We start from the raw sequence: 16,576 nt of genomic DNA, 5'->3' as shown, positions 1-16,576 counted from the left end.
TAGTTGAAACTTTGAAATCTTGACTGAGTAAAAACGATAGTATTTAAAGAAAGTGTGATTCTATATTTAAGTTACATAATAGTGTAGATCAAAATTTGTATTTCGTTAACTTCCACTTAATATCTTTCCACCTCTTCGTTACGTAATGGTGTAGAAAACAGTTCAGAGAAATAGAAACAGAAACTTATAAGTAATTATACTCTTTGCTCAATATTTAAGCAAAAAATAGATTCAAAGTTTTAATAACGTTTGCACCGTTACGTTACATTCCGATTTTAGAAAAAAATATTCATGAAATACTTTTCATTGATTTTGATAAAATCACAAACGAAACTTCAAAAATTTGTGGAAAGCATAAAAACTATAAAGAGTTATATTTCTTTAGTTTTCACGTAATATCGTTCCATCCTTACGTTACGTTGTAGTGTACATCACAATAAGACACAACATAAAATAGTTAGCTAATTCACTTATATTTTAAAGTTACTTTTTTTTAATAATAATAATTAAATTCTACACTCTTTGCTCGGTATTTGTATATTTAATTGTGTTACGTTACTCTATTTTACGTTTCGTTTAAAATTTTTAAGAACACCTTTTTCCTATTTGCTAGTTTACTCTGCCGTTAACATTCTTACGTTATTTTAAACATAGATAAAATGATGAGAATAGTTTCCTTTTACGTTACGTTATACTTAAGGAAATTAAAACTAATGGCAAAACAAACTACGTGCAAAATATTACCAAATCATATTAATTCCCATACAATTTTAGATTAAAATGTTGTTACAATGTTTTACGTAACATTACGTTATGGTAGTTGAAAATTTGTTGAAATTTTTGTGGAACTTCTTGTTGGTTAGATTCTTAATTTAACAACATAGACTAGCATTTAGAACCATTTAATTTTTTTTATAATAATACCTATTGCTTTTTTCTACAGGGTGTCCCAAAAGTAATGGATCAAACGAAATATGCTGATAGGCCAACTTTAGGGCTCTCAGAATTTGGTAACTTGTTCATCCCAAATCCTTATGGTTTTCGATTTAATGCAGTTTTTGTGAAATTTCGAAAAACCCCGACTTTGCAACAGTATTTTGCTTCCTCCGCTCATAATTGATTTTTGTTTTTCACAATTTTTTCACTAAAACATTGCCTAATAATAAGAAATAATTAATTTATCAAAATATTTTTTTATTTCATATTAATCCAGTCAAATAAGGGTTTAACCTCGGAATGAATGTTAGTAGAAATTTTTTTTGCTCAATATCTTCCTTTTGCCATTCTATAACATATCTCAAAAGTCTAGAAAAATCTCATGTTCGCTTGTCGCGATTTCAAGGTCAAATCGCGAAATGGAGATTTTCAAAATTAGCAAAAATAGGCTATGGTATTATATACACATATGATACATGATTTCAAGGTATTTTTTAATGCTGATTCCAAAAAATCTAAAATCAAGACAATCTGACGTCTCTTTAAAAAGTTATACCTGTTTTTCATCTGTCAACTCATATTATTATAGCAGTTGCAAACTTACTGCCGACAAACCCTTAAAAGTTATGGTAGATGAACCAAATTTTGCATGAAGATTTTAGAATCCATCATTATTAAAAATCAAAACAATCCATTACAAAAAATATATATACCTACGAAATAATGGTATTTTTTGATGGAGCGGCAAATTTTAGGATATGCACTAAAGAAGATTCTTGTTCATCTAAGGAATAAGTGCTAATAGGCTAATTTTTTCATTTTAATCTTTGTTTGGATATTCTTTAACTACCCTCAAAAATCTAAAAAAATCTCATGTCCGCAAGTCCTAATTTTCTTGGTTTGAAAATAAGGTGCAGATTTTAAAAAATAATAAGAAAAGTTTAAATTTGTATATGTATACCAACATAAGCGACATGATTTAAAGGTATTTTTTAACTTTTATTCCAATAAAACTCACAAACAAGTCAACCTGACCATCCCTGAAAAGTAATGCACCTTATTCATGTTGATCTGACACAAATATCTGAAGTGAAGTTTCTCAATCTTTTAAAATCTGCACCTTATTTTCAAACCAAGAAAATTAGGACTTGCGGACATGAGATTTTTTTAGATTTTTGAGGGTAGTTAAAGAATATCCAAACAAAGATTAAAATGAAAAAATTAGCCTATTAGCACTTATTCCTTAGATGAACAAGAATCTTCTTTAGTGCATATCCTAAAATTTGCCGCTTCATCAAAAAATACCATTATTTCGTAGGTAGGTATATATATTTTTTGTAATGGATTGTTTTGATTTTTAATAATGATGGATTCTAAAATCTTCATGCAAAATTTGGTTCATCTACCATAACTTTTAAGGGTTTGTCGGCAGTAAGTTTGCAACTGCTATAATAATATGAGTTGACAGATGAAAAACAGGTATAACTTTTTAAAGAGACGTCAGATTGTCTTGATTTTAGATTTTTTGGAATCAGCATTAAAAAATACCTTGAAATCATGTATCATATGTGTATATAATACCATAGCCTATTTTTGCTAATTTTGAAAATCTCCATTTCGCGATTTGACCTTGAAATCGCGACAAGCGAACATGAGATTTTTCTAGACTTTTGAGATATGTTATAGAATGGCAAAAGGAAGATATTGAGCAAAAAAAATTTCTACTAACATTCATTCCGAGATTTACCCCTTTTTTCTCCTTATTTTACTGTATTATATGCCATTTTGCTGCAAATTAATTAACAGTTCCATATTTTATAAAAACTCAATTTCTTTCTTTTATTTCAGAGCAACAGCCTGAAAAAAATTTGTATGGTGTGGCACTGGTTTATTATTTTGAAAACTTGCCGTGTTATAGCAGTTTTCAAAAATGTATTAAAAATTCCAAAGTTGCAAATAGAACGAAAGATATTACAATTTGAATGCAAAAAAACAGACGTTTTCAGAGCAAAATAACAAACAAAAATCGAGGCTTTTGTTCAAAAAGAAATAAACAAACAACACTCGAGAAACTGTGTTTATTTTTCTTTGTTATTTTTCTCTGAAAAGCCCTGTTTTGTTGCTTTAAAATTGTAATATCTTCAGTTCTAACTTCAACTTTGGAAACTTTTATACATTTTTGAAAACTGCAATAACACGACAAGTTTTCAAGATAATAAACCAGTGCCACACCATACAAATTTTTTTCAGGCTGTTGCTCTGAAATAAAAGAAAGAAATTGAGTTTTTATAAAATATGGAACTGTTAATTAATTTGCAGCAAAATGGCATATGAAATAAAAAAATATTTTGATAAATTAATTATTTCTTATTATTAGGCAATGTTTTAGTGAAAAAATTGTGAAAAACAAAAATCAATTATGAGCGGAGGAAGCAAAATACTGTTGCAAAGTCGGGGTTTTTCGAAATTTCACAAAAACTGCATTAAATCGAAAACCGTAAGGATTTGGGATGAACAAGTTACCAAATTCTGAGAGCCCTAAAGTTGGCCTATCAGCATATTTCGTTTGATCCATTACTTTTGGGACACCCTGTATATAAAAATCATTATGAGCTCAGGTTCACGTTGCGTTTTCCCTGATGTTCAGAATGAATGATATTTTTGAGACATTCCCTTACAGCATTTAATACATACATAAAGAGTTCCATGGTAAATACCCTTATGTTACATTACGTCATATAACGTTATGTTACGTTACGTTGCGTTACCTTACGTCAAGCTATAAATAATGTTATAACCTTTTTTTTTCTATTTGTATAGCTGTTAACATTCTTCTTATACAAGACATATATTTGTTCTATACTATTCACTTTTGACATTGCACTATATCACGTTACATTACGTTACCTTGCTCGAGTAATGCCAGTAGAAATCCATGATTGACTCTTGGAGTCGCAGTAGATAATCAACAGTGCAAATAACAACGTTCACAGTAGTTGTATTTCCAGCTTGAGTCCTCAAATAGTTTTGCCATTCTATAAAAGAAGTTAAAGAAAATTGTTTAAGAATATGGAGATGGAGAGTTTATATTTTTTTGGAACCTACCCAAATTGTGACCCTCGCAAGTCAGTTGGATGAATCGAAACAGGGCACACGTAAACTCCGCATCATGCATATTCTTCTCGCCAGCAGCTCCCTCCGAACCGACACCTAGACCTGCACCCGCACTTGGAATATATTCTTTTTGTTTTTTCGAATATTTTTTTTTTTTTTTGCAAAGTACAATTAACAAACAGTCAACAGGAAAAGCAAGGAGCGCCATGAATTGTAATATTTTTCATGATAACACAGGACACACGCATATAATTATGTATAATGGTGCATTTTATATTTATTTTTTTTTTTTGTGTTGAACAGGGTGTTATTATTAATTGATTTTAATTTATTTTTTTTAGGACATTCGTGCATTTTATTTTATTTGGTTGATCAGGGAAAGGTTTTTTGATTGTTGCCGATCGTTTTGGTGAATGAAATTAGAAAATAATAAAAAAAAACAAAGATTTTAATTTGGTTTTACTTGAAAAAAAAAGAAAAACATTAAAAAAAATATTAATATTGAAATTTAGAGCGAATTAAAAGAATAATAAATTGCATTAAATAGACAACAACACGAAGCAGTTTAATAAAAAAAAATTAAAAATGTGCAAAAGAACTCACGAATATACTCAAAAAAATAAAATGAAATCGAATGAATTACCTTCAGCTTTGGTATTACGTTCAAAAGCATCCAAATCTAGGACACTGCATGAATTCATTAAACCAGCAATCGAAGTGAAGAAACCTACATCCTTTTTCTCCTTAAGATGATTTAACATTCCCATTTGAATGTCAATGTTACCACCTCTTAGAATTGAAATTCCCAAATTAAGTGTTGTCATAACCATTTCAGAGGGAACTCCTTTAGATGCGGAAATATGAAGTAGAACCATTTCAGCTACACCACGATTCGATAAACGTGCTTGGTGGAATAAGAGTTTTTGTTTTTCCATTTCTTGTTCCTTTGAAAAATAAGTTAAATAATTTAAATTAATATTTATATTTTAGAGTTAGTTTTTAAATAATGAATATATACATTGTGTAGAATTAAAATTAAAACAAAATAAAATTTCAATTGAATCTAAAATTAAAAAAAAAAATAGATAATAATGAATTAAATATAAAATAAGTATTTACAAAAATACATTATGTACAAAAAAGACCTTAACCTTATTTTCATAAGCCGACGTGACTCGTATATAAATTAGTTTAGCTTTAGACAAAAGATTTTAAACTTGATCACAATTGTTGCACTTCAGAATATGACACCTACCACAAAAATATTAAATAAGCCCTTTACAAAAGAAAATTGAGTTTTGACTGAGTATACCTACCTAATGTCAAATTTGAAAGTTTAGTTTTTTAAAAAGTCGCTACTGTTTTTTTTTCACAATTTTAATTTCTTAAAAACCGCTCGATTCGATTGAATTGAAAATAATATTGGGTTGACAAAAACGTTTTTCGACTCAAATGCACAGAAAGTATGAAGTTAGTTATTTTTGAAAGTTTCTCCAGGTTGTTCCTGATTTGTTCCATTTTTTTTTTTTTTTATTTTCAAAAATGGGAGTTTTGGAGCCAAAATATCGTTCTTGACCAAACACCCCTTTTTTCGAAAATTTAATTTTTAAAAGTTGTTCGGGGATTCACAAGTTCTTTCTAAAAATATTCCAATTTTTTGTACGTCTGGGTTCAATGTTTTGAAAATTAAGGGCATTTTTCCAACTTTCAAAAATTGAGGTCGCAAAATTTATACTTTAAAAGATATCGTGTTCAAAACTTTTTTTCAGTAAACTCACAAAAAAAATCCCATTTTTGTTTTCCAAAAATTTGTTTCGAATTCGAATATTTAACCATATACAAATATTCGGAGTGAGTTTCAATATTTTACAATAAGAGCATCAACTCGAAAATGTACTTTCCATGTACATTAGGGCGTTAGTTATTTAGGTTTTTTTCCGGAATCAAGTTCTTGTGGAAAAACTGTTTCTAAATAATAGAAAAAAATCCCCTAATTTTTTCAGATTTTTTATTTTGACGTTAGATGGCGCCCCAAGAGGATTAAAGTTTTTTCTCATTTGAAATAGGCCATTTTTTTTAGATATAGCCTAAATGTAATGTAATGATGAGGTTCTATTCTATTTATATCAAATACCCTTTTCGAAAAGGTATAAATCATTTTTCTAGGACTAGGGGTTTAGTCAGTCAGGACATGTATGTCTTTTTTGGGCTTATTAAACCAAGCATGTTTTATTAAAACAAGCATATGAGTAGCATGAAAAATAAAATAAAACAAAAAAAAGACATGAATGTTCTGACTAAAACCTTAGTCCTAGAAAAATGGTTTATACTTTTTTGAAAAGGGTTTTTAATATAAATAGAATGGTTTCCAACACAGTGGGGTTAGATTTTACTAAAATCTGTTTTTTTTTATGTTTAAATGACTATTTCTTTATTTTTTTTTAGCTATTTTTGGTTTGGCTTAAGAAATTTAAAGTTTAAACAGTTTGAAAATTTTCAAAAACATTTTTGAAAAAAAGCAGAACAACCTGCACCAACTTAAATATCAATTTCAAAAAATTTGCGCAGCTTTGGGTTGTTAACTTTATTTAGTTTTAAATATTTCTTCGTTTTATTTTTACTGGAGCTGAATTCGTAGACAAAGGACAATTTTGAAAAATAAATCAGCTCAATAGTTATCTATCAAAATATGTAGCATCATTTCTGAGAAATATTACACAATCATGTCAGTGGATCAAGACGTGCTTCTAGTTTTGCGGAAGTTCTCGTCGCCGGACGTTTGCTTTCTATGTTTGAGGTTTTCGGTCACAACAGGTAAAATAACAGGTTTTAAAGTTTAAACCATTTAAAATTTATCTCAGAACTTCTTAAAAGCATAAACGACAGTAAAAATTTTCAAGTTGGTCAATTAAAGGCGAAAACTTTGAGAACTTTGTTTTGTTAAAAAAAAAACATCACTTTTTCGAAGGATATTGCTGTGCTGAATTTGAATCCGTTGGTATATTCAATTATGCTATATACGATACCACACTTATCTTTCGATTTACAAAATAAGTATTCCAAGTTAACTCAAGTTCATTGTTTAACAGATTTAATCAAAAAAGTAGAATAAAAAAAGTACGTTCGTAAAACGTAAGAACAAACAAGAATCTAATATTGAAAAGACCAAATGTTTGCGGTCTGGTTTCAGTAAAAATGACAAAAAAAAAACTGCAAAGCTTCTGAGGGCTTATAACTAAACATCTTATGTTTTCAAAAAAACAAAAAGAAATCTTGATAAACTTTTTTACAAAAAATATTAAGAAAATCAAAAATAATTTCAAGACTTTTTCCTTGACAGTTTTGACTGGATAATTCAATCAAAACAAATTCTTACCATAAGTTTATCCATTTGTTGCTTTAATCGTAACTATTTTTGTTGTTAGTTTAAAAATACTTAAACAAATTACAAGAACAAATAAACTTACATGAATACTAGTTCTTTCGCCTTCTTCACCACCCTCAGCTCCACCTTCTTCATCGCCACCTTCCTCTTCTTCTTCACCACACGATTTAGCAGCAATTTGAGCATAAGACATATACAAAAGATCCTCTTGCAAAGCTCCACTTCGTTCTGTCATAGCTCCACGACAGAATGTTGTTACCAACTGAGTCAAAGGATCTGGCTTTCCTTCCTCTTCTTCGGCATCCTTCTTTGATTTTTCTGACTCCTCGAATGTTTGTGTTAGATCTTCAATCATAACTTCTTGGCCAACATTTTCCTCTTGTAACCATTGTTCGTGGTAGGTTCGGGCAAATATATTACAAGCTCGATGTCTATTGTTAAAATTGAATTGTATAGTTCAGGAATAGGAATATAAAGTTTTTGGTAACGAGAACATTCAAAACGTTAGCACAAACAAGACAAAAAACTTTGGTTAGTAACAGTTAGTTAGCATTAACAAAGCAAATAAAGCACCTGCTTAGTCGATACAGATGTTTGGCTCTCAAACAGCGCATTGCCGCTTGGCGCCTTGCCAACGACAACCTTGAGATCCAAGAATTACTTCTCGATTTAAATCGACTAGCCTAAGGGTAGGGTTAGATGCAAAAAATGACATTCATTAGGTTTTTTAATGGGTTTTAGTTATTTTGTTTTTTAGATAATTTGGTTAGGTACTTCGTTTTTTGTTATAAAAACATTTTTTTTAGTGCTGTTAAATTTTTATAGTTTGGTGTTAAATAATATATTGATATTTTTAACAAAATACAAGAGCACAATAACATTAAAAAAAAATTAAAGCTGATATGTTAATCCAGGTTATGAACCAAAATTTTGTTTCAAAAACTCTTTTTTTCAAAATTTTTGAACAAAAACTTTGATTTTTTTTACACAAATAGGTACAAATACATTAATAAAAATAAAACAAAAATAAAATATAACCTTGGAAGTGAATGCAGAGACGTCTGTCGGAAGCAAGCAATAACTGCACGCTTTCTCTGAATTGACACACAACTTCTGTAAACATTTTTACTTTGTTGTTGTGGATGATCAATCTGTCAAATTAAATTTGTGTATATGATAAATTAAATGAATTTTCAAATAAAGAAAAATTATAAATTTAAATTATTTAAATTAAATAGGTATTATAAAAACAAGCATATGAAGAAAAATATTACATTTGTGAAAATTGAATTATTATTTAAATAAAAAATTCTAAGATACAATAATAGATAAATTGAGCTACATAAGGTATGTTTAATTAAAAAAAATTAATTAAATAGAATAAAATAAAATTAAGTTACGTATTAAAATAAGAATAAATTAATATGAAACTTAATTTAAATTAAAATTTGGAAATAATTGGAAATGCCGACGTAAGAGTCCTCACACTTAAACGAAATATCCACCTCTTCATATCAAAAAAGCGTCCGAAACGCGTCCTAAACGCGTCCGAAACGCACCAAAAACACGTCCTAAACGCGTTCGAAACGCGTCCAAAATGCGTCCTAAACGCGTCCGAAACGCGTCTTAAACGCGTCCAAAACGCGTCCGAAACGTGCCCAAAACGCGTCCGAAACGCGCCCAAAACAATTCACAAATTCTTAAAGAAATATTTAAAATAAATATATCATAGGTAGATAAAAATGATGATGATCTTAAAACATTAACTTTCATACACTGTCTCCAACTTGTACAATTTCTTGTTTACCCTTAACTTTAAATAATGAAATCACAAAAACTACAACTCAAACTTACCATATGCAACCCAAAGAGCACCTTCGCCATAGCCACAATCCTATCGACCGTTTCCTGTGTCTTATCTTTCTTTTCATTTTGATTAGATTTCTCCACCAAAGCTGCATCTTCTTGTATCTCATCTTTTTTGCCAAGCTTTGAGTACAAATAATGCTGCCATGACATCTCATCGGACGGATCAAGTTTATCAGGTAAAGTCAGTTGCATATGAGCAAACTCAATAACTTCATATTCAGGCATTTTCTTCAAATACCTATCCTTACAATGTTGCACCAATTCTTGTTCACGTCCAGCAAACAAATTAAGACCCACCGGAAGCAAACGTTTAAGACAAGCCACCATAAGACTAGCTTGAACTTCCTTATCTTTATCACGTTTCTTATCACGATTCTTCTTCTTCTTTTTAACTTTCCCACCTGTGACTGGAGCGCCATCTGTAATTGCAGCTGATCTACGTGTTGCCGTTGGCATAATCAGCGCCATGTTATCAATTTCATTTGCTGATATAAAGTTTTGTTCTTCTTTGAGGAAATATTGACTCTTTGACCAAATATTGAATATTTCAGCAACATGATTGTAAAGTTCTTCAGCTTCGGGAACGTTATCCTTTAGCCAATGATTACGTTGCAAATCAACGTATTTAATCAGCAATGGATAGAATGAGTAAATATCGCGGACCAAAAGCTGCCAATCTTCCTGAAGTTGGGTCTCAACTTGAGAAGTATCATCGGTCGCTGATTTTATGAATCCTCGCATACTTTCTTCTTTGTGGAACATGTTTTCTGTACGTTTCTTGACTCTTTCAGCTAATGGCAAGAATGGATCCTTCAGAAGCTCTTCCGAAGTATTGATGATAATTTGTTGAGTGTAGGCGGCAATTCTTGTCATCCATGGAGCATTATCATTGCCAATATTCTTCTTGATCATTTTCAAGACATTTTTAAGAAGAGAATTCATATGATCAGCTGTAACCATTGTTACATGATTTCCACTTGTCGGACTAACATTATCCGGTCCTTGAGCCCACCAAAACGGCAAATACGAACACAAAAGTGGCAAAATTACATCAATGATAAAAGGTGCATCGATATAGGTCTTATCCGATTCCACAAACTGATCGACTTCTTGCAGAATAGTCTCAAGATTTGGCATACTGCTCTCCATTTTGACCATAATGTCTTGAGCTTCTAGCGAATGATCAGCAATTCGATTAAGAAGTGAAAACTGATTGTGTTTGTTCAAATGAGGTTCTAAAAATGCCACTGGGAAACATGAACTGTAAGCTCCCAAGCACGACCCCAAAGCTGGACGGTGACGTTCAATTTCTGTCTTGAGATATTTTCTCTCATGAGTCAAAGTCGGATCAGTACCAAGATTGTAAAGTGCTGCTAGAATTTTGTACGAAGCTACTTGAATTTCATCAAGCAAAAGATCACTTCCATAGTCGCATGCAGCTAAATGATCAAACATGGCGGTTAGTACCGGCAGAATCACTTGATTGACATAAGCAAGTGATGTTGATGTCTTGAGATGTGTGCCTCGTAAATGACTATATTTGCCATCTTGCAAATTAACAATGGTATTTCCCAAATCGTCAGCTGTTTGATTGAAGAATGTTAACATTGAAGTTCGAATGAACTCAGGGCAGTTCTTCACCAAAGACTTGGCATCAATTCCTTTAACTAACACTTGAAGACAGCGGACTGTAATTCTGACATCTGGTCCAAAAGCTGCCAGTCGATTTCTTAGCAAAGATGCTAGTTTACAGAATATCGATGCAACCATTTCTTTTTCTTTCAAAGATGCAGCACCGATATTATTTGTGGCAGTGGCAACGGCAATGAAATAATTTCTATGAGTGGAGAAGTATTTCTCCATCAGAGGAAGCACGACTTTGGAGAAGAATTTGATATCTCGCGAGGCGGTCTTGAAGGAACTTCTTCGGCTAAATGTTGTAGACGGTTTCAATAGTTTCATGTTGATAGTGGCTCGGTCGAGATATTGGATGAGTTTCTCTAAGAGAGAATAGGAGAATCTTAATTCGACAGCGGCTTGAGTGGCGACACCTTCACCTTCCATAGCGCCACCTTTAGTAGGCCTTGAGAAAAAAAAATATTATACTTTCAAACTTAACATTTAAGATGTTTTAACTTACTTGTGTAATTTGTATCCTTGATATTGCATATATTTCAAGAACTCTTGTGAACGTTCACGATCCTTTCGTTTCTCTTTGTCAGTTAACAAATCATAAGGAACCAATTGCGAATGAATGATACCTCCACAAGTATTTAATTCTTCCTTCTTCTTCTTGGCCCAAATATCATGAGAGTTTTCGGCCAATCGTTCAGCCATATTTTGCATTTCTCTGCTTAATGTTAGATTTGTCATATCCACAGGATGTGGATTGTAGTTAAAGGCATTTCCTTCATTCTGAAAATCATTCTAGTAATCAAGAACCAAAAAAAAAAAAATACAGGAATAGGGGAAGCAGGGATAACAGGTATTATGGACACAAAATGGAAATAAAAGCAAAGTAATATGAGAAAAAAAAAAAAAGATTTGTGAAAATATATGTTTAGTATTGACGGACATCACTCGATATGTATATTTATTGTAACATACGATTTGTGGTTTAGAGGTGCGTCTTGTTGATCCTCCGCGATTACTGAGTGGTACATCTAATTCGGAGTGTTCAATAGTCCAGCCGATGGAAAGGAGAGCTTTAAGGCTTTCACGAACTGGGTCTCGATAACGTTCTCTTTCCTAGAAGTAAAATAAGCAAAATGATTAAGACACTTGAATAAAATAAAATAAAATAAAATAAAATAAAATAAAATAAAATAAAATAAAATAAAATAAAATAAAATAAAATAAAATAAAATAAAATAAAATAAAATAAAATAAAATAAAATAAAATAAAATAAAATAAAATAAAATAAAATAAAATAAAATAAAATAAAATAAAATAAAATAAAATAAAATAAAATAAAATAAAATAAAATAAAATAAAATAAAATAAAATAAAATAAAATAAAAAAAAAGTGTTGAGCGGATAGGTAAGAATGCAAATTAAGAATGTTTCTTAAATTATTTATTTATTATGAGATCTGCCTAACTTTGTTTTTTGACGGGCGCATAACTTATGTTTTAAATATGAAAATGATAGAGACCATCTCTAAAGGGTTACTATAGTAAATCAGACATGATGTGGCTCGAGTTCAAAAACATTTCTTACTCGTTTCTACACAATTTTCTTCACGAAAGAATTCAATATTTTGAAGTAAAGTACGGGATGATAATTATCTCAAAATCTGACCGAACACCTCCAATTTTTATGAATTTTTTAACGCTAGTTATTTAAACTTCTATAACATTTCTGTCTGTATCGCAGAAAATTCATTCAAAAAATTCCTTAATATTTTTTTAAATAAAGTGAATGATATACAAAGTTCTTTTTTCAAATTAATTTTGAGGGAATAGGATTATTTTCCCATAGTTTAGGTTGCAGAAACAATTTTCATCAAAACATCAATTACACCTACAACTCAAAATACAGTTCACTCCCTCTAAGTCGAAATTCCCTCTAACTCGAACAAATTCTTTAAATTCTTGGACTATTTTCAATCCCTTTTAGTTGAATTTTTACTTGCTCTATAGGGAGGTTATTGGTTTCATGTCAGAAAAAAATATCATAAGTTGTATGAATTTTTTTTCAAAATTGTCCGTGTCATTTTTTGTGCAGTAACCTTGTTGTTTCTCTACGGAAGAATGCACGTTGTAGTTTTGTTTTTATAGAGTTGTTTATAGTAATAGACAAAATCATCGCAAGATTTTCTTAAAACATTTTTGACAAAAGTGTCAAACGCATCATTGTACCTACATAAATACATAAAAAATTAAAATACCCACATTTTTCAGTCTTTGATGGTTTTACCTTTTGAGGACTATTTTTTAACAAAAGGTTTGTATTACGGCTTTTAAGTTTACAAAATTTCCCAAAAAACGCGATTGTAACCCGAATGGTTTCCAAAATATTGATTACAAATTTCGTAGATTTCTTTGAAATCATAAGTACATTTATGTATGTTTCCAAACTGTTCTTAGCCAAAAAGAGTGGCAGCGCCAGAGGGTAGTTTCGCTTTTCAAAAGATTCCAATTTATGTACAGACTTAAAAATTCGGGTTTTTTTTACACTTTATGCATTTTTGACTCCAAAGTAAAAAATTAGAAAAGACAAGAAGAATGTAACAATCTCTAAGAATTAAGATCGGAGCAAAAATGGAAGATATCAACACAATTTAATTGTAGATGCAATTTTTGACTTTCAACAAATTTTTTAAAAAATATTTTTTTCAAGATGACTCAGTGTTACTCTCACCTAACATATATTTAAAAATTTCTTAAAAAATATTCCATTACAAAATTTCTACGTAATGCTAATTAGGCATTACTGGATTTGTACAAAAAGTTAGTCAAATGTCATACTTATAATTTTTTTTATCGTAAAAGGGACTGAAATTCACATTTTTTTTTTACAAAAATTTTTTTTTTACTTTATGGTTATAATTTTGAAAAAAAGATAAAAAAATGTTAATACAGAAAGTGTTTTGTTTTTTGGCTCAGAAGAAGTAGCATACATTATCGTTCTATAAAAAGTTATTTTCTCAGTTGTACGATTTTTTTTTTTTGTGGTCATACATGTACATGTAACATGAGAGTAACACATTAGTTTTACTATTTATTATTTTGGGAAAATAACTTTTTGCGGTTCATATTTCTTAGTTGTGTTGTTTTTGACACGATAACTTGGGTTCGAAAGGGTTTATCGTTTTCATTTTTTCTGTTTGCCACCAACGAAAACTATTTTTTAAGATAGAAATTTGAAAATTATTAAATTTTATTAAATCGTTTCAAATTTTGAGCCTATAATTGAGGCTATGAGAATAATAGTGGCGTAAGCCATAAAATTAAGTTTTGAGCTACTAGAGATTTAAGGTACAGGATTTTTTAAAACAACATTTTTTTAGTGCCATCTAGTTTTGAGTGTATCTAGCTGCATAAATCTATTTTTTGTATTAAAATAGATATATTAAGAGACCCATTTTTATGAAAAACTCATTTTTGAAAAAAAAAAAAATGGGTTACGCCACTATTGTTTTCATAGCCTCAATTCTAAACAATTGGTTTAACAAAAAAATAACACTGTGATAGTTCAAAAAACCGACAGAGGGCTCTTATGTCTACTAAAGATAATTCGAGTATGCTGAACACGATGGCGTTCTTAGTTTTTCTGGATTAGGTCAAATAAGAAAGATTTTTGCGTTTGAAATTTTGTTTGCACATGCCAAAACTGAGGGTATAAAACACCATATATTTTCCAATTTTTGATTTTTTATCGATGAAAAATGATGGAAAATCTATTTTTTCGCAAGTGTTATTCATAAAAGAAGTTATTTGAAAAAAAAATCTGCCGAATGACATTTTAAATCATTATTTTATGGCAAAAAAACGTCGATTTTTCTTCAATTTTTCTAATATTTTTCGTATTACTTAAATTTAAATGCAGCACTCGGTGGCAACGATTTGATGTTGTATTTCAGGATAGAATATGGCTTTGTTTACAAATACGAATAGGCAGTTCCTACCTATCTACAATATTGGTTAAGCTTAAGAGTGAAAAAGTAGCAGTAAAACACTGTTTTTTTTTTTTTAATTTTTAAGTTTATAAAATAAAAAAATTACAAAAAGTTTAAATGCAATACTGCCCATAATCTCGTAAAGGCCCTAACTACAAAATTTTCGATTTTGATTTTTTTGCATATTTGGAGTTAGGGAATTGTCTCTGATTTATCCTCATTTATTTTTTTAGCCTAGGTCTTCAAATAAATCAGAAAATTCAAAATGAACTTTTGATTTTTTTCATTTTTATATGCAAATTGCGATATTAGATTTAGTGTTTCCCTCTATAACTCAGAAGTAAGAAAAGTGTAGTTAGGGCCTTTACGAGATTATGGGCAGAATACATATGTAGGGGAAGTGGGGGCAAAACGCCCATGGGCTCAAGTAGCATAAAAACCCGCTTAAGAGAAACCCTCTTAAGAGAAAAACCCGCTTATCTGAAACACGTTTCTGATCTTTAAATATTTTCTTCAGTTAAACGGGGACTGTGACAAATATATTATGTGTTGTGTATGTAAGCTCATATAACGCAGATGGAAGTAATAGTAAATATGTTTTAATTTTAAAACAAATTGAAAGAAAAATGATTTTTTGAACTTAAACAATTAAATAAAAATATTGATACCATGCCTGATTTTTTAATTAAATATCTACATCTACATATGTATAATATTCCAGAGTACTAACACATACAAGGTGTGTACAAAAAAATGTTGAGTTTTCGCATACATTTGTACCTTTATAGTTAAAAAATGTAAGAAAAATTGAAGAAAAATCGACGTTTTTTTTGCCATAAAATAATGATTTAAAATGTCATTCGGCAGATTTTTTTTTCAAATAACTTCTTTTATGAATAACACTTGCGAAAAAATAGATTTTCCATCATTTTTCATCGATAAAAAATCAAAAATTGGAAAATATATGGTGTTTTATACCCTCAGTTTTGGCATGTGCAAACAAAATTTCAAACGCAAAAATCTTTCTTATTTGACCTAATCCAGAAAAACTAAGAACGCCATCGTGTTCAGCATACTCGAATTATCTTTAGTAGATATGAGAGCCCTCTGTCGGAAAAAAAAAGTTCCATTTTCGAACACAGTGTAATTAATAATCTTTTTACTAGATAATAACATAACCTCTTAATAAACTACTTTTTGATAGCTTCCACCGCTTAAGAGTTATAGACGGAAAACCGGTCGTTATTTATACATATATCTTGAGTAATTTTTTTGCAAATGTCGGATTGGTAGCGACTTTTTAGTTTTTGCAATCCATTTTCAATAATGAATCAAGGGTTTGTGCTGATTTTAACCCCGCTGTTAAGTTTGACCTTTTTTATGAATTTCCTGCTCTTATATTAATTTTCTTAGGATCCTAGAAGTTATGAAGCTCGAAACATCGTGGAATCAATTTTTTTTTTTGTACGTCAGAGTAATTCCCTATTTGACTTCAAAACTTATTTCGTTAAATTTTCGAATATTTTCTAACCGGTATTTTGATCTCTTATAGTTTTTGAAAACTGTGTTTTGTTTCGCATTATTTTCAGAGAATTTTAAATAGAGACAAAAATTTGATGATCCTATATTTTTTTAAACTAGGTATCAAATT

The 16,576-nt window shown here is 30.0% G+C and overlaps 1 protein-coding gene across 12 annotated transcripts in view; it reads right to left on the bottom strand.

Moving 5' to 3' along the window:
- LOC129920266 (ryanodine receptor) overlaps positions 1–16,576 on the bottom strand; it is a 59,707-nt gene that overhangs the window by 3,732 nt on the left and 39,399 nt on the right. For 4 of the 12 annotated variants that reach the window (XM_056001567.1, XM_056001563.1, XM_056001566.1 and 1 more), the window contains exons 24-31: positions 11,912–12,052; positions 11,445–11,731; positions 9,290–11,387; positions 8,474–8,586; positions 7,518–7,866; positions 4,694–4,994; positions 4,042–4,152; positions 3,844–3,971 (exon numbers count right to left, since the gene is read on the bottom strand). In XM_056001567.1, the coding sequence (XP_055857542.1) occupies positions 3,844–3,971; positions 4,042–4,152; positions 4,694–4,994; positions 7,518–7,866; positions 8,474–8,586; positions 9,290–11,387; positions 11,445–11,731; positions 11,912–12,052 (3,528 nt within the window). Of the gene's footprint in view, positions 1–3,843; positions 3,972–4,041; positions 4,177–4,693; positions 4,995–7,426; positions 7,460–7,517; positions 7,867–8,008; positions 8,119–8,473; positions 8,587–9,289; positions 11,388–11,444; positions 11,732–11,911; positions 12,053–16,576 lie in introns of all 12 variants that reach the window. The other 8 variants (XM_056001558.1, XM_056001562.1, XM_056001561.1 and 5 more) reach the window with 5 other exon arrangements.

Source organism: Episyrphus balteatus, chromosome 4 (genome assembly GCF_945859705.1).
Source record: "Episyrphus balteatus chromosome 4, idEpiBalt1.1, whole genome shotgun sequence".
NCBI lineage: Eukaryota > Metazoa > Arthropoda > Insecta > Diptera > Syrphidae > Episyrphus > Episyrphus balteatus.
This window is presented reverse-complemented; position numbering and strand designations above follow the sequence as displayed.